This window comes from Serinus canaria, chromosome 15 (genome assembly GCF_022539315.1).
Source record: "Serinus canaria isolate serCan28SL12 chromosome 15, serCan2020, whole genome shotgun sequence".
NCBI classification, from domain to species: domain Eukaryota; kingdom Metazoa; phylum Chordata; class Aves; order Passeriformes; family Fringillidae; genus Serinus; species Serinus canaria.
The window spans coordinates 13907329-13933704 of NC_066329.1; the positions used below are offsets into that span (position 1 = coordinate 13907329).

The window sequence follows — 26376 nt, forward strand, 5'->3', positions numbered from 1 at the left end:
AGGCTGGGAAGTTCATTGACATTTGGCCCCCTAAAAACTCTGAGGCTTTTATGGGGTGAAACAAATGTGGAAATACTCTCTTGCAATACGCAAGTTCAGCACATATCTGCATTTGTTGAAAATGGATGTGCTTTTTGTTTTAGTATGGAACAAAGCTCTTGAGATAACAGCTCTTGAGCTCAGGCAGCTGTTGGTGGGGCTCTGAGCCCTGTAATTCAGGTGTTTCCCCTCTGGTTTCTCTGGTGCTGGAGCAGTCACTTCAGTCCAGCTTGCAGGGACACAGGGTAGTGCAAACTCACCCACAGGAAGTGAGGTTTCCCTGCCAATTATCTTTAACCAATTTCTTTTGGACAAAGATTTCTTCTTCCCTTACCCACTGGTTTTCTCCAGTCCTGTCTGATATTAAACAATCTCCAGGAGTAGCATGGTTCATTGCTGGATTAATCAATTTGTGCAGAAGATGTCATATCAATGACCATTACAATTTTGCCTGAGCAGCACCTAGAAGCAATTTTTCATCTGTGTCCATTCTTTATTATCTCCACTTACTTATCTTAAAATAAAATTGGAGTTTCTGTTTTAAAAGCCCCCAAATTTAAAAATCATTTGCAAAGCTGTTGAATGTATTAACATGGCAGAAGGAACTGGGGAAGGCAGATGCTGAGTAGGAAGTACATGTTCATCCTGAACTAGCAGGAGCTAGAGCTGTCAGGGTGTCCCCTGCCATCTGGCCTGTCGGAGTATGTGGCAGATTCACAGCTCTCGAGGGAGGACACGCTGTAGAGGCCATAGGATCCCATTATGCTGTTTATGGGGACAAGCCAGACATTTGTCTCGCTGAGACAGTGGGTGATGCTACAACCACGCAGTCTTTGCCATAGCCCCTTAAAAGCTCGGAGATTAAGCTGGTACTTCCAGAAATGTTGATGTTTAGAAAAAAACCATGTCGGAATCCTGATGGATTTCAGCCAGACACAGATACTAAAAGGGGAGAGGACTGAGTCCGCTCCTGCCCGCGCGGCGTAGAGGGAGCGGGCAGGGATCGCTACTGGGGCTGGGCGCTGCGCCGCGGTCAAACCGCGCTTGCGAGTCCCCCACCAACACCGGCGGAGCCCTGGCACCGCCTCCCTCATTAGCATCCCTTCCTCCTCCGCCTCCTCCGCCGGCCGGCCGCAGAGGGGTGCATGGCAGCGGCGCCGGAGCCGCGGCGATTCCCGGCAGCTGCAGCTACCGAGCCGCGCTCTGTTCCGTGCCAGCGGCCGCAGCAACTTTGCCGCTCCGAAGGCTGCGGAAGCGGGGGGATGTAACGGCGCACCCGGCAGCGCGAAGCAGCGCGAAACAGATTGCCCCCAGCTTCTCTTCCCGGTGGGGCGGAGCGGAGCACCCCCCTCCTCCATCCTCGGCGGAGCAGCGCGGAACGGAGTGGAGCTCCCCGCCTCTCTTCCTCCTTCCCTCCCCGGAGGCAGCCGCAGCCCGGGGCGGGAGCGCGGATGCGGCGCGGAGCCCGGCAGAGCCCATCACGGGGCCGGGGCCGGGCGCCGCGAAGAGCGGGGGGATGCTGAGCCCCGCCGCCCGGCACCGCGCCCGCCTCCGGGAGATGCTCTTCGTGCTCGCTCTGTGGCTGGCGTGGCAAGAAGCGCCCGCGGCGCCGACCCCCGCGGCGGAGGACATCACCCGGGGAGTTGTGAGTTACCCGCGGCCCCCCGTTCCTCTCCGCTCCCCCCTCCCCCGCAACCCGACTCGCCGGGTACCCCCCCCCACCTTCGGGCTTCGCGGGCCCACGCGGCGCAGGGCGAGCTTCGGCGGCTGGAAACGCTCCCTGGCGCGCCCCGCTGCCCAGTACCCCCTTTGCGCCAGTGCCCTCTGTCCTGCTTCTGCTGATCGGGCCCTTTTACACCCGGTGTCCCCTCCAGCATTATCTACGCGGTGCCTCTCGTTGCAGCTGGTGCCCCTCCGCGCAGACGGAAGGGTCTGTTTTTACCCCCGCACCCAATGCCTCCCACCCCATACCCTCTGCACCGAGCCCTCTGGGAGCCAGAGTCCCTCTCCCTAGCACTCAGTGCATGGTGCCTCTCCTGCACCCCAGCCTGGTGACCCAACTTTCCCCCAGCCGAGCATCGTGGGGCGATGGCCTCACCAGCTTTCACACATGGATGGTGATTTTTCAGGCGCTGGGAAAGGGCTGGTCTGTCTCGAGGGTTCCCTGCTTGCCGTGGAGCCACACAAACTCCAGCAGCAAGCAGGGTAAAATGGCACGTTTTGAGTCAGAGCGATCCCCTAAGACTGAGACATGCGCTTCGAGGATGTGTTAAGGGCTGCTCTGTGCCGACAGCAGGTGGAGGGTTGGCTTCATTGCGGGGGTCTGCACAGCGCGGGCATCCTTGTGGTCCTGCTTCTCCCCTCACAGGTGCCTGCTTAGTCTGCAGGGATATAACAGGTTTCAGCAGGCATGGGGAGCTTAGGTCACGTCTCTGCCAAGTCGGTGGCAGCAGGTCTATACAGCTTCACCCCTCTGAGAGCGAAGAAATTAAGGGCTTTCTCCTGAAGGAGGAGAAGTTTCTTGTAGCTTATACCATCTGTAGCTCAGAGACGACCCGCGACTATATCAAACCTGCATGTCAGAAAGCCATCTGTGTCTGAGTGTGGGCGGGCAGTCCTGGGACTGGACCCGCCACTTTGGAGAAATTCCCTGAAATTTAGTGCCTTTAGAAATGCTGCTAGTGCACTGCTGTGAAGGCGGGAGGGAGGAAGGGCTTGCCGCGTGGTAGGGCTATCTAATGAGCAGGGCTCGCTTAGAGGAGTGCAACAGGACGCTGCCTCCGCCTCGCAGGCTCCGGCTCCAAGCGTGTGCTTCGGCTCACAGGCTCCGGCTCAGACACCTGCCAGGGAAGACACAGCCTATCGTTCCCCATCTGTTCCTAAGAGAATAGAAAATGGGGTGAATATAAAGTATACCTGCATCATTATGGTGCATTCACTTTCCTCTGTAACCAGATGTTAAATCTGGAATTAATATTTCATGCAAACAGCACACAGATTGATGTATTCTGCCCTAGTCAATTTAACTCAAACTTTGTCTTTGACCTGCTTTTACCCTCGCTACCGAACAAGTTGCACTCAGCTTTTACAGGGTAAATGTTAATACTCGAGGGGCTTATTAGTTACTGATGACAACTTTCAGGCATTAATGTACTTTTTTAGTCCTGGAGTAGATTTGAGCGCTCTCTCCAAACCCTGCTGAAGAGCTGGGGCTGCCTGGCAAAGCAGAAGGTAGTGGGGTTGGTGGTACTAGAGCAGAAGTGAACTACGGGAGAGGGGGGTTACGTTAAACTGAGACTTGTTCCCAGACTGGGAATCCGACATTTAGGATGGATGATTGATGTCAGGATGCTGTCTCCCTCCTGTTGATGTTCTTGCTGGGGCAAAGAATCTCTCCAGCCCGAGACAGCATTGGTGGGTTTCCAAAGGGGTTGAATGTAAATCAGGTTTAAGCTTATGCCCTCTACTGAGCAGCAGGGAGCACAGAAGCCAGATATTTTCAGAGCTTTTGTTAGAAAACTACCACTCTCAGGGAAGCGAGAGCCTTAGGAATGATTTGACATCCACTTTACGAAGCAACTAAGAAATTAAAGATCTGTGGGGCATTTCAATCAAATATTTGAAATCTAGAAACATGACACCATGCCAACAGAAAGCTCTGCTAACCCTGGAAAATTATATACAGCAATTCTCTGCAGTAAACAGAGCACAATGTCAACAGAGCTTTTATATCCCAAATGCTCATCCCTTGTAACCTGGAGGTTTTCAGTGCTGAACTGGACTGTGCCTCTGAGCTCGGTCTTCTGCTCCACTCCTGCTTGGAGTTTGTTTTAAATGAAACAATGGTGATGGGCCAAATTAAAGTTCAGCAAAATGAAAGAGGGCTAAAATTCAAAGGCAGCTCTTGTTAGCATGCTGCCCAAAGCAATATAACATGGAATGATTCTCCAGATTTCATTATTAATGGAATATCCTGCCCAGTTTATAAATCTACCTTGATATTAATGTTTTTCTTTTTCTCCATTAGCTACCCTGACAAAGAGAACATAAAGTAGCTGATGGAACAGAGCTTGACTCGAGTGATTCCATTGAATTTTAGTACACTGCTTTTGAGATTTATGACTTTGCATTTTGCACTGCTGCCTTTACAGTAAACCCCCAACCCCTCCCCAGCCATCTGTGGGTGATACAGCATTCACAAATTGTATCTTTTAAAGGCTATTGAGCTCGGATGTCTCAGGGGTGCGGGCAGCAAAAAACTTCCTATACACTAGTAGTAACTTAGTAATGAGATTGCTCATTTCACTGGGCTTTGTACCGGGTCTGGCAGGAAGTCTACCTCCAAGCTGCGCTTTTCAGAATAGCTGGCGTGTGGAGCCTGAACACTGAAGGTGCTGACGTGGAGACTGGCTGGTTTGTAAGGGAGCCGGCTGTTCGGGCAGACAGCTCCTGCCCACTGGGCTGCATTGCTGCTGTTGTGGGGACGTGGCTATGCAGGGCAAAACCTGTGGCTCGGCTCGCTTGGCCCCAAGGGAGACGTTTTGCCTTAGGGAGTTGCTTTGCCTGGCACAGGGGTTGCCAGAGAGGAGTTGACAGTGGGGTGGTGGGGGTGGCATCACTGAGATCATCCTGTGTGAACATGGGCTTTGGTATCAGTGACTGAGGGATGCAGGAGTGCCAGGAAAGACTTAGTTTGGTTACAAGAGCACGGGTGAAAAAAAGAAGACTGTGAGCGGTTTTTTCTTGGCTTTTTCTTGACTTTGTGGCTAGGGGTGAGAGGGAAGGTCTATGCATGCCCCCAAGCCGTTTCTCCAGCTGGGCATTGCTGGGCATTCCAGGGGGCTTTCGTATGCACAGCCTCCTGCTCACAAAGCCCTGTCTGTGTTGTTCCCAGAGAAGTTGCTTCCAGGGTTTGGAGGCATTTGCATTCATCGGGCGGAGACCGGGACCGTGGTCCCCCTCGGCCGTTATCCCAAGTGGCTCTTTGTTTAGGGCAGGGCTCTCCCTTTGTGGCCGCTTCTCATTTGAATGACAAGGATGCATTTGTGGGCAGAGCATGGTGGCACAGAGCCCTTCGAGGCTGTGCCCCCGTTCCCCCCCCTTCTTCCCGCTGGCTGTGGTGGGCAAGGGGAGAGACAGAGGTTCCTCTGTGTCCCCATGTCAGGGAGCAGTGAGACAGGAGGAACAGCAGTTTCCTATGAGTGTGTGCCCTGCATCTTCCAAGTGCCAAATTTCAGACTAGAAGCCAGCCCAAGACTCATCCTTGCTGTTTCTGGGGTGCTTTCCCAGCCTTTTCCTTTTCCCTGGGCATTCTGCTGCCCACATGCTGCATCCTGGTCCAGGTGCCCTCGTGCTCCCATCTGCCCAGAGTTAGCAAAGAACTCCCCTAAACTCCTGCGTTTAAGTATCCAGTGGGGCATGTCCCTGAGACATGGCTTAGCTCCTGGTTCAAGGCTTGGGGTAATCAGCATCTCAAAGTAAAATCCTTGTACAAATGTAGGCTGTTCCCTGTATCAGGAGAAAGTACTGTACTTCTTCTGTTTCTGCTAATGGGGAAATTAAAAATTGATAATTTCTGTTGGAGCCTCATTCAGCCTTCTAAAATGGCAAGTCTTTAAGGACAGAATACTTAATGGAGTCCCTAAACAGCCTTGGAGAGAGGAGCTTTGCTTGGCCCCTTTGCCATTAAAGCACTTCAGCCTTCCCATATGGAGCAGTGCCCATCCCAGGTCCATGAATTCCCTTCAAGAAAGCTAAGCTACCATATTAAAAAAAAATAAAGTTGGTTACATTTTAAAGTACCTCTTGAAGCCAAAGTACAATGCAAACTAAATTGACAAAAGACTGTTTGGAAGCTTTCAAACAGCCAGGCTGCTGTGAAAGCATTTAATCTGGTATTAAAGCCCTTGTTGGTGTAAGCTGCTCCTTCCCTTTCAGATTTGAGACCTCCATGTACAGTAATGCAATTTCCTCCTGGGCTTGGCTGCTATTGTGGTCTCAGCTGTGGGAACTAGCCAGGGTAGTCAGGCTAAATTACCCCACTTTAATGAAATTCGGGTAGTGTTCAGAGCCAGTGGATGAAACCCTGCTGTCACCAGGGACTTCCCTACAGTTGGTGCTGGGGATGGAGCAATGAGCTCTTGCACTGGCCTCACTCTTCATCCTTGGTGCTGTGTTGGGGATAGAAGTTCCTGGCTAGCAGGCACCCCCTTCCCTGGGGGCACCATGTAGTGTGGCTGTACCTCCATCTTCTCCCTTTGCTGCTAAAATCTCCTGTGGCAAAGGAAGATTGCTGCCTGTGTGACTCAGCCTGGATATTTAGTTATTCTTCCTCATTAAATTAAACATGCAAAGAGGCAACACCAAATGCAATGTGTTCCCATCTCTGCCCAGCATTGGCCAGGGATCTCCTGTTTTGATGTTGGGTGTGACTCACCAGTGGGACCAGTGTGTGTTGGCTCTGTGGAGGACAAGGGGTGACATGGGTGATGTATGCATGAGACTGGAGGACAGAGCTGTCTGTGACACCCTGTTTGTCCTGGTAGGTTCATAACTGCCAGTGGCGGCTCACTGTGACTCATCATCAGTGCCATGCACTAATTTCTCATTATTTACTCATTGTCAAAATGCTGCAGGAATGGGGCTCTGTGGCTCTGGGAAAGGTCATGCTGTGGTTGAGGCAGCCTTTGTTTCTGGAATTTCTGGACCCTGTGGGAGCAGCTGCATACCCTGTGTGGGTCTTGTGTCCTGGCTGGCCCTGTGGAGGTGACAGCTTGGAAGGGAGAAGCTGTCACATCTTGGCTGATGATGAACACGGGCCACCACATTGTCACTTTTTAAAGGGTCTCGCTCAGACTAGAGCAGCACTTGAAAGCTTAGGATTTGCTTCAAAATAACCTGTGATCTGACAGTAACAGTTCTCAAAATTCTTTCTTTCATCAAAATCACTTTAAATGGGTAGATTTGGGAGTTTCGGAATCTCCTGCTGCTGCACACGTGCCAACTGCATCTTCTTTGTCCCAGATTTATATGAGGATTGTCTCTGTTTTCTGGGTCAGAGAATTAAGAGATTTGATGTTATATTAAAATAAACCTCACCAAACCACATATGCAAAGTTAAATCCAATGCAAAACAAAGCAGACAAAGGGGTGAGGGGAAAGGGCTGCTGGAGGACCAGAGAATTTTAGATCAGAATGAGAAACTGTGTTTGACAATAGGTTTGTTCTGAGGGAAGACTTGACATGGATAATTGCTGACATTCACCGAGGACTGTGGTCTTCAGGCAGGATTCTGGCTTTTTAATTAGCCATGATAATTTAATATTAAAGAACCCAATTAAATCTGAGGAACTTCCTGCATCAGAAGATACCATGTGCACAGAAAATTGGTCTTCCAGGAAATCTAGAAATGACCTAAAGCTCCTGGTGACAACAGTCCAAATAAAGTGACTTGGAAAGTATATTCAGGATTTTTTTTCGTATTGTTTTTAAAAGAGGGAGTTTCTGCCTGTCAGTGGTCAGGCAGAGTTCTTCACACCGGGTCACATTCTATTTCATCTTGACAATTTTGAGTGAACAAAAGCAATTTCACCTGTGTCATGGGGCCCTTGCTCCAAGGTGATGTACATGTTTAGATTATATTGTCATATAACAAACCCCAACTGGCATCTCTGTGGTTCAGCTTCCAGATGCCAAAGATCATCCAACAGTGCTGGTGCTGCTGTTACATGCTGGGTTTGCTCTGAAATCCAAGACTGTTCTACACAGCCCTCTACACACATCCTTCTTAAAGAGTACAGACAAAAGTCTTCCTCGTCCAAAACAGAAGTGGGAGATAAGTGGACTGCTTTACTCACAGGTTTGTCTTCATTTGTAGAGGTTGCCTGTCATGCACTGTGGTGGGGGCACTTAACCGCCATGCAGCTTCCCCAGGGCTTGCATCCAAGACCACCTGGCTCTGGATTTTTTCACTTTCCACCAAATGCCCCGGCTGGAGATGGCAGACTACCAAGAGATCAAAAGGAAACTTCAGGGGCTGCTTGCAGACTTGGGGAGATTTCACTGTCCAATGGCTGAGGAAGCAGATCTGAGGATGGTGTTGGGACCAAGGGAGCAGCTGAACCCTGCAGGGGTCCCAAATGGGATAAAAAGATGAAAAAGACCAGTGTGTGAGCAAAGGGCTCCCACAGGATCTCTTTTGAGAGAAAAACCTGGAAGCACTCTTCTGAGGAAGCATCCACTTGATTGGCAGCTGTAAACTTTCCAAAATACTGCAAGTTCTAGGCTATAGTGCTTGTTCTTGACTGTCTACGTATCAGTTAACCCTTCATGAAGATTTGCTTTTCTCAGTGAGATGCTGTCATGAAAAAGTGCTACTGCTGATAATGTGGTTGAAGTACATCTCAGGAGACAGATTCTCCTGCTTTCCTCAAAATGGAAGCAGTGACTTCACTGAGCTGCTGGGTGACTCTGCTGGGCTACTCCACTACTATAATTACCAAAAACTTGGATGACTGCTGGGATTAAAGGTGTAACACAAGAAAATGCTCCTTTAGTCTTTCTGTAGCTACTGGGAAATTTAGTGATGCAACCCCAACAGAAGTACAAGGAGCAAAATGATACTGTGACTGCTAGAGACAACCTCACCATGACTCCAGACCTAATTACTTGTAGCGCTGGAGTTGATGTATTTGGTCTTTGGGAAAGGGTATTACGTCTCATTTATCACCGAGTAAGAAAAAGCCAGTAGTCTCATGTTTTTCCTGAGTCCACCACATGCTATCTCCTCTGGAGATAGCACATCCATTCCACATTAATCATGTTCTGGCTGGTTCTTGGTCAAGGTTGTGTCTTTGACAAGGCTTGTGGTGGGGAGCATGGGAGTTCCCACCCACACTTAGGCTTGTTCTCACCTTGTTACTTGTGTTTACTTTGTCATTTCTGTTCTGCTGTCATGTTCATGGTGTCCCTCTGGTGCATCTCTCACAGCAGGATAATCAGTGATGATGCTCAAGAAGTATTTTTCTCCTTTGATAAACTCTCTGCATTAAGCTGGCTTTTATTTCTCTTGTTTGTTCTCCATTTTGATGCTGCTTGGCAAATTCCCCATTGCTCTGTACCAAGCCATGCTTTCTCTGCCTTTGCATCTTTCATGTCAGAGATGCGTTTTTGTTCAAAAGTGAGAGGATATTGGATTCAAAATGGGAAATTCCTCACAGACACGCCTGTGAAATGGCAACATGTTTTATGTGAAGGCACAACTAAAGGGAGATAGGTAGTTTGGGACTCTTGCCACATTTATTTTATACTGCAGCAATGTATCCTCCGGGTCTGATCAATGAGACTCCAAAATGAGGAACCTTGTCGGGCCTCAGCCAGCTCTCAAGTGTACAGCAATCCAGTCCTTCCTCTCAGGCAGGATGCGTGTCACATTTCAGAATGACAGGCCTGTCATGCAATCTGTTGCTGTTTGGCATTTCTGATGCACCTTGTGCTTTGGTACACACTCAGTGTCCAGAAAGATCAAGATAATCTCGAGGAAATCAACTGTCATGCTACAGAGTCCTGTATGGGCAGTGATGAGGCCAACACTTATTTGAGCAGTCTTCTACCTGCTCACCTGGGTTAAAAATTCACCTGAGAAGATACTGAAATTTTCTTTCTCTGCCGAAAGTCCACAGCATCAAAGGCCTGATCTGCCGGGTTCTGCGGCATGAGGTATAGTTCCTGACCAAGTGGTTTCATCACTCCCTGGAAGGTGACCTGAGCTCTGAGCTCCAGTTCTCCAAGCCAAAAGTTTCCTCTGTGAAGGGTATCCACTCCAGACTGGAGTCGGGTGGCTTTCGTGTGTTTCTCATTCCGATTTTTATTACTGGGGGAGGGAACAGGGGGTTACTTTCGCTGGTTTATCTCTTGCCAGCAAAGTTTTTCCATGCATCAGGGTTTGCCAGGAGCCCAGCACACCCTTCAGACAAACAGCTCCCGAGGGTTCGTGCTCCCTGCCAGGTCTGTGCACGGGGATGTAGAGATTGGAGAAAAGAGCTGCCAGTGGGAGCCCCTCCGCAACCCCCGAGGAACGCCTGTTCCCTTCCCTGCAGCCCCTTGGTATTGGCGGAGCTATTCAAGAAACACGCTTTTTTGAGCAAAAGGAGTTTATTTCTGCAATAGCAAACGTCGTGATGAGTCACGGCACCAAAGTCGAGATCTCCTGGGAGATGTGTACCAGCCGCTTTCCTTCTGCAGACAAAACCCTGGGCGAGACCCCGGCCCCGGCTTCCGCTGCCACGAGGATCGGAGCGGGCAGCGCTGCTCAGGGCCGGGGTGAGGGGGGCGGAAACATAGGAGCGTCTCGTCAGTGTCGTGCTGATGCCCTCTTGTGGAAACTGGGAAAATAGCCGAGAAAATATGCTGGTGCTGAGTTGGGAGCGGTGGTTAGAAACCCCTCCGTGGGAGCAGGAGAAGCGCTGGGTGGTTGGTCCCCTGGGGCTGCACCCTTCAGCTGCAGCCCGAGAGCCTTTGTCACTGCTGTCAACGGTATTGACACTGTGGGAGATGCCATTAACTGACCCTGGGGGCAGGGGCTCCCAGGTCTCAAATCCTGTATCTTGTGCACACCTTTGTTGGCTGAATCCCTGTATGGTGACAGCTGTCTGTGCTTTAAATGTGTGAAGTTCCACAAGTGCCTCTGCACCTCCTTGCTCTGCACCTCCTTGTTCTGCAGTAATTAATTCCCATCTCCCTCATAGCAAACACCTTCATTAAGACCTTCATTAGCAGTACAAACTTTCTTCTTGAACAAGCACTGAGCCTGCCAACTGCAGCAGCTCTGCTCTTTCTTGAGGAAACATCACGCTGCTTTGGTCATCCTCTGAAAACATCAGTGGGTGAATGTGCCCAGGAGACCACAGGGCCGAGGTGCTGGCTCTTGCCTTCACAAACCCCAGCCCTGAGTCGTACGCAGCAGCTCTGGCTGCAAAGGTTGGTGATGAGTAGCGGCTCTGGAGCAAACCTGCAGGTGCCAAGTGGCTTCTGACTCTGCCTCCCACCTAGCTCCCAAGCTTCTTTGTAAGAGCTGGCAGAAATGGTGCTGTGCTGGGTAGGAAACACCAGCCCAGTACCATCAGTGTTTTCCATCCTCTGTTCTGGTTTTCCAGCCCTGTGGGGCACTGGTGAGCCACATGCTGGTCTCCGGTTGCTGCTGCTGCAGAACAGCCCTGGCAATAGATCTGGTTCTGCTGTCCAGGAGCCCCATTCCCACAGCTCCCCTGAGATCAAGTTCTCCTTATCTTCTCCATGTTTCTCTTCTATTTAATTTATTAATATCCTTAAAAAGCTGCCTCTTTTAAATGTCTAAAGAATTTCAGCTGCTAAAACCAACTTGTCTCCTGCATTTTCCGGACTCAGCACCTCCTCCCCCTTCCATGTTTTCCTGGAAAGCAGAGTCTATAAAAGCCCATCTGTGTTGGGTAGGTCACCAGTACCAGCCCAGGAAGGGGTGGTGCATCATCAGAGGTGAAAGGAAGCCAGAGTTCTGGGAACTTTGTGTGGAATTCATCCAGAGTCCTTGCGGAGACTTGCTGACCCTCCTGCATTCTGCCTGTCTGTGTGATCACAGATACTCGTTTTGCTTGTGTGTTTAGAGGAATCGGTTCTTTGGGCAACGACATCTGCTATTTTTTTGTAGCTCTATGATCATCTCTCAGCCTGTAGGTTATCTAGACCAATACTGTCTCTGAACCCTCACAGTCCTGAATTAATTTCCTTTGGTGGAGGAACAATAATATATTTCTGATGTTGCGCTGAGGGAATTCAGTGTTGAGAGCCAGACTTGTTCAGAGCCAGGCTTTAACAGGGCCAAGGAGCTGAGCTCACCTTCTCAGTGAGTCTCTGATCTTATTCAGAGCCAAGAGATACAACTGGAAAAATTTAATTAACATTGCAAACCCCTTCAAAACAGAGTTTCTGGAAAAATTGCCAGCTCTGCTCTGCAGCAGGTAGGATGCTTGAACGGCTTCCATAGGGATCTGTTACAGATACAATACAAATGTTTCTTTACCTGGATGGTTGCAAGAACAGCAACCAGAGAAAATCAATATGGCATACTCCCCTTCCCCAAGGTAGCCTTGAACCCTAAAGAGCAAACTAATTGGCAGCCAGGTCCCCAGCACATCACCTTGCGATGCTCCAAAGAACTGGAAGTTGCTGGATAGCAGCTGGGAGTGGGGTGACGTGTTAGCTTGGACAGCCTGGGGGAGGGTGCAGGGTCTCACTGCCATCTGTGATGAAGCTGGGCTGGTGGGAGCCCTGAGTATAGGCTGGTGCAGAGGAGGACATCACAGTTTGCAAATTTGCCATAGATTGTTTATAGCTGCAGAAGTCACTTTTTTTGTTTGACTGAGCCTTGAGAAATTGTAGTAATAAAGGCAGTGGCAGCTGGAGTAAAATATGACCAAGGTGGTTCCCCTATGAGGATGCGGGCCCGGGGAATTGCTCTGTTGAGAAAATCCCAATACCTGAATTTTTCAAGGGCTTCAGGTCTCCATCCACACTGTTCTGGAGAAGGAACTCATTCCTGGGGCACTCCATTGTGGGAACAATAGCGCTTTCTGCTGTCATTGTATTATCACAGTCCAGTCAGAACATGCTCAAACCATCCTAAAAGGAGGTGACCAAAACTGACCCATCTTTGGTGACTGAGCAGAAACAGAGCTGAGGAGCCACTGCTGGTTCTCAGCTTACCTGTTTTTCATAAGGGGCATAAGGCCCTATTGACCAGTGAAAAGGGTGATTCTGCTCCTAATTAAGAAGCATAAGGGAAAGTAGTTGTTCCCATAACGTCAGAACAGCAGAGGGAAGCTAATGGACTCCAGTCTCCCCAAGCCTGACTTGCTGGTAATGCAGCAGGACAGGCAGTAACCTCAGCACAAGCAGCAACTGAGGCAACAGCAAACAAATCCTTTAAGGACTCTCCTGACATAAATAAACATGGAAAATAAGTTATGTCCTTGGCACTCTGCCCTTAACTGATGGGAAACAAGGTGCATTAACAAAGTAGTTCAATAACCTGGAAGAGCTTCAGGAGAAACCAGCTTGCCAGCCCTAGGATAAGGGGGAGTGCTGCCTACAAGCATGCAGAGGAGGTTAGGACATGTGGTACAGCATGAAGCTGTACAGTGCGAAAGTACTTACAAATTGAATTATGAGTGATGATGGCTTTCCTGGGAGAAAGAGCAGGAAGGAGAGGTGGTGCCTGTTGCTGATGGTGGATGTGAAAGGGTGAGGGCAAGGGTGCCAGGTTTGTATCCTGAACTTTGGAGCTGTGACCTGGGGAAGTCACCTGTGCTTTTACTTTGTCATATGACCATGGATCATTTTGTATAGGAGAATATGCCGTGAATTACGGTATAAAGTCTCCTGGGAGACTTGGTGATGTAAATGCCATCCCCGTAGGAGCAGAAGTAAGTGCGTTGGCAGAGGGGCTGCATGGGGATGCTCCTGCCATTCATGGGCAGCTGTCTTGGCTGTTTGTGGCACAGAAAACCTTGAACTTCAGCGTCAGCCTACCCTGCTCTTTCCTGCTTCCCACTACTCCAGCTATCTCCTGCTTCATCTTTTAATTAGACAGGACTGGGCATTACCCACTATCCAGAGCTCCCCTGAAAGCTTCTCTGTTATGGCAATCTCTGAATGCTTCAGAGCAGTTACTGTTTCTTTTATTCACTGTTGCATTTCTCTGGCTTCTCTAGAAAATTCCTTTTGGTCATTAAGTGACCTGGCTACCAGGGCCCAGGTGGCTGCTTTTCTCTCAGCTTTGGAAATCTCCTGCTGAATTTCCCTGGTAGTATGCCAGCCCTGTGCTGGGTTTGGGGGAAGGAGGGTGCCCAGCAAGGCACGCACAGATATGCTGTGGCTGAGAGGCTCTCTCAGGGCTTCCCTGCCACTGTCCTCTTGTCTGCAGGGACAGTTCTGAGCAGAGGGGAGGATCAAAAATGGCCACAGTTCGTGGAGTGAGGGCTGGAGGACACTTCCCACTCATGCAGGGTCTCCTGGTGATCCCACTGAAGGAGGCGGTGCAGCAGTGGCCTGATGCTGCTGCACACCTCTAGTTCACCTGCACCATGGCTGCCCTTCCTGGGCATACCATTGGGAGTTACTTCAGGAGCCAGTTAGTTTTTTTCTGGCATGGCTCAACCAATTTGCTGTCCATCAGCAAGGCCAGGGCAGAGTCAGGGGTGCCTGGACCAGTGGCTAAGCCTGTGCCAGGAAAAGATGGCTGTTGCCACCCAGAGCAACCTCAAGCCCAGTAGAAGCAGCCCTGTCAGGTCTGCATGAAGCAGCTGATAGGTGAGCAGAGAAACAGCTAATGACTTCTTCCATTTGAGAAGTGTTTCCTGACACTGCTGGGGAGGTCATCGTACTTCCCCCAGAACCATTTGTCTTTTTATCCCAGCCTGTTTGCATTCCTGCCACGTCCAGCCTTCCCTGGATTTGCACAGCCACTGGCACCTGGCAGATGCTGCCTGTCCCAGGAGCAAGGAAATGCTCAATCCAATTCCGTCTGTGCTGTATTTGTCACTGTTGAAAATCCTCTCTGAGTGCAAATACCTGAGAGCAGGTGTCCATAGGAGAGAAGTTACTGTCTGCACCCTCAAAAACAATGCATCCAGATCCAGTGAGCAGCTCCCTCAGTAGCACCGACATGGCCTTACTCTGCCGATATCCCTGATCCAACCCAGTGATCTACACCAGAAGGCGCATTCAGTGTGTGATGCCCTTACTTTAGTGAAAGGTGGAAACCACAGCCAGCTCCAGGCAATTTTGCTTGGGAACAGATAATTTTTCCTCATTCTCTGTTATAACAGATTTCAACCATTAAAAAAAAAAGGGGGGGGGGGAAATGAAGTAATAAACAGTCTCCAAATGACTGAATGCAAGACCTCACAAACAAGATCAAGTAAGTCAGAGGAATCCGTAATTTTGATGTTGAAGGAAATGCCTTTTCCTGGGTTTATTTCTCTTGTAAAGAGTGAAGTTGTTTCCAAACAGAACAGGGCCAGCTTTCCTGCAGGGGAGAACCTGTAGTGCCAGTACCTGTACGGAAGGCAACAGAGAAAGGCAGAAGGTAGCCAAAGTGTCTGGGAAGAAAGGGTTGGATCCAGCCCCACTGCAAAAGAGGCAGAAGTGAGTAGGTCCAGAGCCCAAAGACATCACTACAAATTTGCTTGGTCTTCATGACTGGTAGAGCAGAGCATGTCAATGACAGAAAGCCACATTGAAGTGGAACTCATGAGACAGAGAAACTCTGATAGGGAGAGCATCACCACTTGAGAAACCATTGTGTATTGGAAACTGTTTGCAATATTATTATTACTATTATTATTATTATTATTATTATTATTATTATTATTATTATTATTATTACTATTATTATTATTACTACTACTACTACTACTACTACTATTGTCTCTCCTCACTACTCGCTATTCCTTGATATGGTTGGGCATTTTCCAAATCATTCCCATATGGGTGGAGAGCTCAGGGGGCTGTATTTCACATTTCATAATCTGTGTGACTTGATTAATTTGGCCGTATGTTCAAGCCTCATGAAATTGGCCAATTTTGCTGAGGTTTATAATAGATTGTATCCATCTCCTACCATCAGTTGTGCAAATAACCACTTGTTGGTTTCTTAAAGTGTTACAGATAGAGAACAGGCTGTGCACTGCCAAGGAGAAATCATATTTAAAAGAGATAATATGTCTTCTGTGTGAGTTCAAATGAGGAAATGGATATTTGTAAAGCTCTTTAAAGCATGGTTATGTCAAGAGCAAGAAGATCACTTTTGTTTTTCTTTTGTATGCAAGGTGAAGAAAGGATGAGACTTTTTTATTCTCCTTCTCTGAACTCTTACAATCTTCCACCATAGAAATTGGTGATAATTGCTGCAAAATGACCCAACTGGGTCAAGGTGTAATTTTGAATCTTGAGTATCTTTCACTCTGTGAGCAATTCAAATGATTTGACTTTAATACCTTGGCAACCCATCACTGGAACAAATAGAAATCTGGCGAGCAGATGCTAGTGCAGAGCAGCATTGATCCAGGCTGTGGAAAAGGCCAGCTGCTGCCTTCCCTCACACCCAAGGGCCTTTTGCATTGATTCACCTCTGTTTTGGGTAATTGGCTTTTGCACATCAAGACTGAGAAGTGCTCTACAAGCTGCTCCTTTTCTTCCCTCACTTCTTCTTTCTGGGAGATTTTCTTAGGTTTGAAGAAAGAAAGGGTGAGTTTTGAGTTGCAGGTGAAGATGAACTTTGAACAGCAGGGTGAGGGTCCTCAGACTGCACTGGTCCGTAAGAGTGGGACAGGCTCAGCAGCCTGGTGACCCTGCTTCTGGCACCAGCCACAGCCCTGGGTGTGAGATGGTGTGCTGTGTAGCGGGTTGAGATTTCCTGTTGTATGTATGCAGTCCCTAGAGTCCCTGCTCACAACTACTGCTCTGCCAACCACCTCCCCAGGACAGAAGAAATGCCTGTTTAATTACTGCAGCTTTGATTTTGACAGCGCAGATTTCCCTTGCTGCCTTCTAACCTTCACGGTTTCCTGCCAGCAAAGATAAAGTCGCTTTGCAGAGGCTGTTTGTTCCTGTTTGCTCCCACACCAGATAAAAGCAGGGAGAGGAGCATGCGTGCCGCAGCCATGGGACCTTTTACCTGAAAGTCCTGAGGATTCCAAAACCAGGAATTAACCCTGCAGCAACACTTCCTAGTTGTGTATAAATGGGGCTGGAAAGATGGGGGGCTGTGATTTGGGATATCCTTGGCAAAAACAGCCAGCCCTTTGTTTTTGGGGGCTGGGAAGTTTTCAGCAGGTAAGGGCGGAGCCTGCCCACAGTGCCTAGAGCAGGATCCTGCCTGCAGGATGTAGAATTGGGTCATCATGGAGCAGGCTGGCACAGGCAGTGCCAGGGTGATCCAGAGCATTCCCGCTTACTGACATTAGCAAATGCTCTGGGTTTGTCTGTGGGAGTGATTTGGAGGAAACTCATCATCCAGGTGGTCATTCAGATGAAGTTTTGCCTGCAGCTCATTTGACACCACTAGCAGCAAATGTTTTGTCACCATGTTGCAGTACCAGTTTAGACTGTTTTCTGCACTCTGTTTAATGCCAGCTGTGGTTTCATTAGCATTACTGGCAAAACTCAATGGTACATTGGAATATGTCTTAATTTCCCTTCTTACTTTAGAGCAGAAGGCTTGCCCATGCTCCTTGCACCACGCCCATGGAAAAGCAGCAAATCCAGAGTGATCCCACAGCAGGTGGATGTACTTACCTCCCATTTGCAGTGCTACAGAGTTGTCTCAGCAGCTCCTTTTACATGTGCCCCTTAACTGAGCCCAAGACAGAGCACTGCGGTCTAGGGGAAGGGTAGGTGGAAGCAGGGGCTCAGGGAAGCTCTCCACATCTCTCCCCTTCCATGAGTAATGCAAAAATTATCAGTTTAAGGAGGTCTTGCCTTAGTGATGGAGAAGCAAAAAGGTTCTTTGTAATGGTAATTGGGCTGATCCAATTTGGTAGCTTGATTCAGCAATCAGTAAACTATGCACTCTCTTTGGTAACAGCTAATTCAGTCACATGCATCAGCACCTGCTTATGCCCATTGACCTCACTGGGCTTTAGACACAAATGCTCACTGTAGCAGGACCAAGAGAGAGGAAAAGAACCCAAAGACTTCTATCTCCAGGTATGTGTTGTTTTAACTGATACATTTTCAATATAGCTTCACTGGGAGGAATAAATGCAATGAAAAAGTAAAATGTAAAAGCCCAGCTGCATGGATACCTGTGGTGAAGATCTGACTTCTACTGGAGTAGAGGCTGTATGGATGAATTTGTTTTTAATTTCATGCTATGGGAAGGAAAAACAAGGAGGCAGATACATGAAAAATTAAGGTGTTGTGCTTCATATCTTGTGTAATTAGGAAAGCTGACAAACATAATTAAAAAAAAATTGTCTCTTAAGCAAACACTGATTGTGGGTGAGGATGACTAGCAGTGTTTCCTCCAAGAACAGCTGGAGGTGAGGGTCTTGCTTCAGCTCTCCTAGGTTTATTTTGCAGGGATGCTGGCACTAAGCAGCTGCTGTCAGTGCTCGAGAACTTCTTTTGCTGGTGTTGTTTGATGTGCTGTAACAATTGCTCCATCCTAAATTCGGTGTTGTGGCGCCAAAGGGCTTTAATAGGGGAATGTTCCCGCCCAGCCCAGTCTCTGTAGCTGGTTATGGGTCTCCAGGGCAGAGAGGACTGCAGTTGGAGGTTTCTTTCCTTTCTCTCTGTGAAGCTCACAAGCTGGTGTTACAAACTCGCTGGCAGGCTCTCCTTGCCTTGGTGCATGCCAAAGACCTCTTTTATTTTGATGATCACCAAGAGATGTTTTTTCTTGCACAAGCTCCTCAGCTGCAGCTTCTAAATGAGCCTGTATAACTTGGAGGAGCTGTGTATTGCTACCCTCTGGGTGCAATACCAGTGGTATGACATTAAAGTATCAGATGCTGAGAGTTTTCAGTGGCCTCATTCCAGGACGGCTGCTTTTAGAAGAATTGGTGCCTTGTTGTGCATTAAATTATTTATAATTTTTTCTGTTGGTGACTGGATTTGAGAATAAAAATGTATATGTGAGAAAAGGTTTTCAATAATGAAATAAGGTAACAAAAAGATAAAGCCATTACATGCATAATTAAAATTATACATAACTGTATCTTCTTTATGTAGCTGCTTCAGCAACTCAACTAACTTATTAGGCTGAGTAATCAGCCCCCAAATCTTCCCCTTGTCTGCATTTGGCTCCTGCTGTTGCTAAGGGTGCTGCAGAGCTGCCCTGAGTAGGGCACTGGCTGGTCCCTTGGGAACAGTGGTCCTGTCCTGTCTTACCCCTTTTCCCCAATTTCTGGGCTTGGAGAGTGGGACATCATATGGCAAGGCAGAAAGAGTCTTCAATTTGCTCAAGAAGCTGTTTTTGTCATTTCACTTTGCTAGTGTGTTCCTGTTTCAGGTGTCAGGATGCTCAGAGCCTTCTGAGGATGCACTAAGCAGTTCAGACATCCCCTTATGAGAAGCAGTAAATATTTTCTCCTTGTCTATTTCTTGGCATGATGTAAAGCTCAGACACTGAACTGCAGGAGGCTAGACTGGGAGTAATTTTCTTAGGATAGGGTGTTCTCCCTGCAGGCATGGGTAGTTGATGGGCAGTGGCTGTTGGAAGAGGCTGGACCAAAAACCTCCCTAAACACTACCCTGGAGCATCCTGTACCTTTAATGGAAAATGCAGTTTCCTGCTCCTGTGGGGCAGATTTTCTGTGAGTGGTGAGGGAGGGATCGTGGCCCCACAGGTGCCTTCCTTGGGTAAAGAGCCCCGGGGAGCATCAGGCCACACTGGACCTGCCCAGTCCCTCCTAACAAACCAAGGGGACAGGGAAGGGCAGTGCCTGAGAATGCTGCTTTGATTTGCCCTGGGGTGCCTCGGAGACTCACGGCCAGAAAAGGCGCAAAATGAGCTTGAATAACAGCATAGACAGCCAGCTCTTTAATTAAAAAAATGTGGTTTCACCACTTCTCTGGCTGGTCCCAGCTGGAGCCAGCACAGGAGAGAAAGGAAAAGGCTCTTGCAAACCCCTCACTCTTCTCACACAGCCAGCTGACATAACCTCATTAAATGCAGGCACTCGTCTGTGTTCCTATTCACAGAAAGCTGATTTCTTGTGGAAAATTCACAGGACAGTCACAGACAAACACAGTGCTTTTCCCAAGTAGTACAAGCTCACCCTATAAATGGTGGCATTAAATACGGAAAAGGAAGCAAAAGGTGTTTGTTAACCGTTATAGTCTCTTGAGTGGTGGAGAGGAGCCAGCTGACAGCATCACTGCTTTGCCACTTCCCCAGCAATGGCCTGTCAGTTGCAAATGCTGCCCAAGAGATGAGAAATAATGCTGAAAAAAAGCCAGATTTTAAAAAAACCCTTAATCATTTGTTTTGGTTTAACTGGCAGCTGTAACCAGGAAAAATTATGCGTAACGTGAAGTGCTGCTGTGAATGAGTGCTGAGAGGGGTTGAGGTTTGGTGGTCAGGACATCTGACCCGGAGGTAGGGGAAATATGCTCCCTGCACTGTGAGTCCAGCCCAGACCTTCTCCTCCCTGTTTCCTTTTTGCCATTTCTGTTCCTGACATGGTGAGTTCTTGCTGGAGGAAGGACAGGATCTGTGTACTCTGTGAGACAGCAGTCTCAGAGCCAGTGACACTATTGCTCATTGAGGCATATTATTGATCCTGTTGCTAGAAGAAGGTGCATTTTCATGCTGCTAGATTAGTAATGACAAATATGTGATGGGCAATCAATGTGAAAGCCTAAATTTGCATTAACTTTGGGGTGCATGTTTTGATTTCATTGGTTGTTTTACCAGGAACAAGGTTAACTTGCTTTAATGTCTTGATCACTGAACTTGTCCTAATTAAGCTTTCAAAGTTGCATCCCTTTGAGGAAGGGATCGTGTCCTACCTTGGTGGCTGCTGTTGTGGCCCTGCTTGGGGACAGCTGTCTTCCAAAGTGGGTTAATTGCACCGCAGCATCAGGAGATCGGCTCGCACCAAGAGGCCTGTGCCTTTGCTATGGAAGAAAGTAAAGGATAAGGTCTACACCAGTGGCTGTGGCATGTAGGAAAAAAACCCCAAAATAACAAACACCGAACAAAACACAGCTAATTGATTATCACAGCCAGACAGGTCTCATTATCTAACCTGCTTAATGCTGTTTGAAAGCCCTCTGTGGTATCCTTGCTGGATATACCCCAAAACATCTTTTGAAAGGCAGGGCTGGAGCTGCCAGGTGGAAATACCAAATTGTCTCATTCCTGTGATAAGGAGGGGAGTAACATGTACTGGTATTTTTGGCTCTCCTGTGCCAGTTGTCATTTGAGCACAGCAGCATCCTTCCTTTTGCAAGCAAAGCAGGAAGAAGGACAGGATTCACCCTGCTTTTTAGGGGGATGAAACTAATTACCTGCATTTCTGAACAAGGTCTTTGGTGGTCAAGGCAAAACCCTATGCCATGCAGTCAGCAGAACCTGGTGCTTTGCCTTGGTGCCTCCAAGGATGCGTGCATTCTGTTGTCCTCAACCTTTCTGGCAGATTTTGCTGGTCTTTCTGTTGTAGTATCACCATTCCAAGTCCTTGAGCCCCAGGGTGCAGCAGCCATGGCCACATATGGGTCCTCACCACTGTGTCTTTCCCAGCTTTTGGAATAGGTATGTCAGCAAATTGTGGGCAGTTTGTGTAGTCCAACTGGAAGTTCCTATAGACTCTGCAGTGGCAGGGTGATGCTGATTGCATTTCTGAGCAAGGTTTAGTAGGAGATGAGATTGTTCTTGTGGTATTTAGGAAAGGAGACAGCGGGTCTGGGCAGTTGGCTCCCATATAGTTAATAAATGGTACTTGATAGATGTAGCCAAAGAGAGCAGTGGCCCACTCAACATGCCAGGGCATGCCTCTGCTCCTGATGAAGAGCTGCCCTGGTGTCGCGAGGAGAAGGAGTCTGCTTGTGACATGATACAGATAGCCACTTTGGCATTTTCAATCAAATATGCTGACAGACCTTGTGTCAGGAAGCTGTTGAAGTAAAAATATATGGTCCTTTAAAAAAAAAGGAAAAAGGGCAAAACAAACCTGACATGATTAAGCGTATACAATTTACCAGATGGATTTTTGCTCTGCTGTGCAGGATGCTCTCTTCCAGGAGTTTCTCTGCTTATGTAGGAATGTGAGTTCTCTCCATTTAATGAGTTTGATTGGTATCAAAAGATAGTCTAGAATTGTTCTTGCTGGAATGGATCTTGGAAAGGGACCTGAAGTTGAATTTTTGCCTAAATCTGCCAAGCACAGAGTAGTGGCTGGCCGTAACTACAGGCATCTGCCTCATCCTGCCATCACCACCAATACATACAGCCCTTACAGAGGGGAAATGTACTTTTAGCAAGGATTGAGCAAGATAAAAACATTCATCTTCCTTTACTGTTTATGCTATAGGGGTTATGATGCAAAAATCAAACCAAGCCAGAGAAAGATTTGGGAGACCAGCAGTGCTGGGGCAGTCAGATGGGATCCTTTTACCTGGCTGCCAAAGCAGAGACTTCCATGACTGGAGGGATTCCCAGGTCTTTGGCGAGGAGAGGGGCTGGGACCTGTGTCCTTGCCTCTAACTCTCTTGCGGAAGTGGCTGTTGCTGTTTGCTGAGCCATGGTGGTCTGGTACATACACGACTGGTGCTACGTAGTTCAGCATGACTTTTAATACCTAATGAAATAACACTATTTACAGATGGACAGATTTATTATTCCTTAAATTAGCATTTGGGGCGAGGTAAGTACCAGTAAAAGCAAGCTCTGTATTGAATGTTTCAGCTCATATACCAAAGTCAGGCACTGTATAATTTGAATCCTTCTGGGTAGAAGTTTAATGTTAGGATTTGTTTGCTCTCTGCTCTCTTCTGGTTGTTTTCTGCAAACAACCTGAGTTTTGGTCCGGGGTTATGGATCAACACCAGTTCTCACTGCAAGCAGAATTATCTGGTAGCCAGATGCTAGGAAAATGCTCTGGACTGGTCATAATGGGTTAAATTATTAATTTCAGTTAGTTTATTTTAATAATTAAAGATTCTTTTTTTTCCTTTTTGTCACATTTTGAAAATTGTCCCACACATTGTGGTGATGCAGTGCTCCTTTTTCTATCTGTGGGTAATTTCTTCCAACTCATGCAGCCTGTGGGGTGCTCCTGAAGTACTTCTGCAGAGTTCCTGGTACTTTCACCTGAGAATTTTGATAGTATTGCTTCCTCTGGTCTAATAGCTTTGCTTGTAAAGCCAGAAGGATCCTTTTTGTTCTGTTCACCAGTTGCCCACAGCATCAATAATTGTTTGAGACACTTGTACCGCTAATAGAACATTTCAACAAGAAAAGCTCATTGTAATACCACTGCTTTAAAGAGACTGGGGAAAGCAACAAAGCCCACTAGAAAGTAAATGTGTTGTTCCCGTAGTCACATAGATCTGGGGACAGGAGACATAAGTAGAGCTTAATTCATTCCCAAATGGAAGTTCTGTTTCACACCCCAGCACAGCTTCTGAGTTATTGATTTCTAACACCACAATATTTTTCATTGCTAAAAACTAAATGGGAAGGTGCAGCTAAGTCCTGATCTAAAAGCCTGATGTAAATAGAGGGACAGTACGTGCTGTTACCAGTCCTTAGACCAGTCCTAGCACCAAGTGTGGTGATAACAGCATTTGAATTCCCAGTTTGCGGGGGACTGGAGAATCTCTGCAACCTCTTGAAAGGGATATTGAGCCGCGCTTCAAGCAAATTTAAACAGGCAGCCTGTGTCCTGAAGTTATCTTGGGCTAGGCTACCAAGCTTAGCTGGCTGAAGAGAAGTGTGATGCTACGAGGGCAAGAAAGGAAGGCAGGAAGGCACTGATATGCGAACAAATGCCGTGAAGAAAAATGTGTGGCTGAGCCGATTCGTTCAGGTAAAATGTTGTTGGCTTCTGTAAATGGGGAGTAAGCCAAGTCGTGCTGGAGGTGCAACTCTAAAGGCTGGGATGGAGACTGAGACCTCTGAACAAGGACATGAACAGGCCAATGCAAACTCTGGTGTTCCTAGTCATACTGCTGGGAGACAGGTCTGGAGTCTCTCTTGGAGAAGACGCTGTCCTAACAAAGGATCTGGTAAATTGAGTTAGCAAGGATTTGTTTTGTTGTATAGCAGTCTGTTCAGTTTGCCGCCAGATATGCTGTTGAGTGACTGAAACCAAAAGAGGAATAGCTCATCTCCGTGAGACTGGGAGAGAGAATAGATTAACTCCATTGTGCTCTCTGTGTGACACTCACTTTCCCTACATACCATGAGCCATGTGCTCAGGTCTGGTGAGATGGCCAGGCTCATTAAGCAAAATCAGAACCTCTCGTGTCAGCCTTTAAGAGAACCTCCATGTGTATTCTCATTTTGGTATAGCGCAATTTGTACTTGTTTTAAAAGAATGCATCGTTCTCTTGCTCATCTTGGTCTCAATCCAACACGAAGATAGGAATGTTCAGAACTTCTCTGCACAGTCTTTTTGAGTGATGTCAATAGCCCTATGTCAGCTACTTGGGAGGCTTGGAGATTTTAAGTAAAAATCCAAACATCGGTGTGCTGACAGAGCTTCCCTACTGTGTGGAGGGCAGGTGTCCTCACTCCAGCGATTGAGAGGGTTCAGGGAGCCTCCTGATTCTGGAATTCCCTTGGACATGGGCCACAGCAGCTGCCCTCCCTGGTGTATGGATGGGACATGGTGGAGGAGCATGGGGAGAGGAAGGTCAAGGCACATTCTGTTCTCTCAGCCCCTCTTCAGCAGATGTTTCCTGAGGATTACTGTCCAGCTGGCTCTGCTCACAGCAGCTCCCAGCTTTGGACTCTGATGACCCTTGCACAAAATTCTCCAGGAAACCACAGGTAGTCCTGTCCTGTCCTGTGCCCAGAAAACCCCGAATTTACAAAGTTTTGGTTTTCACTTTTTGTCATACAGAGAGGATGTGATGTCGTGGATGAGGCAGTAACTCGCTGTGATTTATTGTGCCGTGTCAGGCAGGGAAACCTCTTCCCTGGCTGCATGTGGATTGCAGAGAGGGCACATGCAGAGAGGAGTTTTGGGCTTACAAAATGCTGTCAGAACTGGATCTGGTAACATTTAATATAGCCTTGTCACAGCAGATCTGAGGTTAGATTTGATTCTGTCATACCTGCTCAGAGCACAATAGTAGGTGATGCAGATAGAGAAGGGGAGATGCCAGGGAAAACCATTTCCTAGATCTGGGCACATGCTGGCTGCTGGTCTCCAGCACAGAAGGAGCCAGCATCTAGAACTGCCTGTCCTCGGGTTTTGTGTGAGCTGTGGACATCACATCTGCAGCTGCTTCAAGAGTGGTGACTAACAGGTCTTGTGGATTCCTGTTGCTCCATCTCTTAACACTGGAGTTGAGTTTTCCTCTACTCCGCTTAGCCACTGGATTTGTCAGTCAAGACCATACTCATGGTTCATCTTCTGTAAATGGAAGTGGAGCAAGCCTGTGAATTAATCCAACAGCTACCACACTGAAGGATGCAAAGGCGGACACAACCTGTGTACCAGCAGCACACATGCTCTAAAGTGGGTTTGAAAGCACATCCAAACTGATGCCAGTATTTATGAGCCATATGTTGCAATGGTAGTTACTTATTGTGCTTCTCAATAGAGCACAGGGGTTGTTTAGCTCCCCTCCAGTGATGTTACTGGCCTCTGTGCCTACCAGAGGACTAGAACTCATTGTGGTTTTATTTTCCACTACGTTTTCCTTTGTAGTGAGTAGTGCTGAGGGTACTCGGTGAGAGCCAAGGTTCCAAGGTTGCTGTTCAGCACAGGATCTGACCATAGGCATCTGTCACCAAGACATGGCATTGCCAGGTGAAAGCCTCCTGTGCCTGCCACCAGCAGCCTCCAACTGCACCTGCTCAGTGTAGCAGGGCTATTTCCATAATGAGTTAAGTGATTTAGAGCTATTTCTGTAGCAAGATAAAAGGATGCTAATTCGGTCACTTACCTAACTTCCCATCACTGTTCAACAGACCATTATACACCAGACATTTCTTCTTTTCCTTCCTAGATAACTCAATGTTGACATGTTGACCACGATAGGCAGCAGAGTGCAAAACTACGACTGATGTAGAAACAGAAAACTATTACTGTTGAAACCACTTTTTGATGTTCATGTGGCATTTCAGTTACACACAGTTTTGGTCTTTTGTGCATTGTTCATTGACTTCAAGTGGACATTTTTAGGATGTGCTGGAAAACATCCAGTGATTGAAGGACTCCCTAAAGCCCTAGTGTATTAAATCTCCACCAAGAAAAATACACATTTATTTTGAAAATGCAGAATAAACTGTATCTTGTTTACATGTTCTATCACTCTTTGGTACTCTGAAAAGAAATCTAAGTCATCTATAGTAAATACTGTGTTGTGCTGCTCTACTCTGTCTCCCTTCTATGGGTGGGAATTGGTTCTTTGATCTTCAGTTCAAAGGGGTTGATAAGGCTGTTTCTGTGGTCTGCAGAGAATTTCCTTCTACTTCTGCAACATCTCCTGATTAAGTCTGTGTTTCTGGGAAGGCTCTGGGTATCCATCCAACCGAAGAGATGCTTACACCTAGTGTAACAGCTCTTGCATGGTGGATGAAGCTTGTCTCCAAGTCACCACTGCCCTCTTCTGTGCCCATCT

At 47.7% G+C, this 26376-nt stretch overlaps 1 protein-coding gene across 1 annotated transcript in view; it reads left to right on the plus strand.

Annotated features, from left to right (window-relative positions):
- Positions 1 to 1537: 1537 nt before the first annotated feature.
- MMP17 (matrix metallopeptidase 17) overlaps positions 1538 to 26376 on the plus strand; it is a 53432-nt gene continuing 28593 nt past the window's right edge. Inside the window, exon 1 of the mRNA XM_030233376.2 lies at positions 1538 to 1684. Within this exon, the coding sequence (XP_030089236.1) occupies positions 1556 to 1684 (129 nt within the window). The 5' untranslated portion in view covers positions 1538 to 1555. The remainder of the gene's footprint in view (positions 1685 to 26376) is intronic.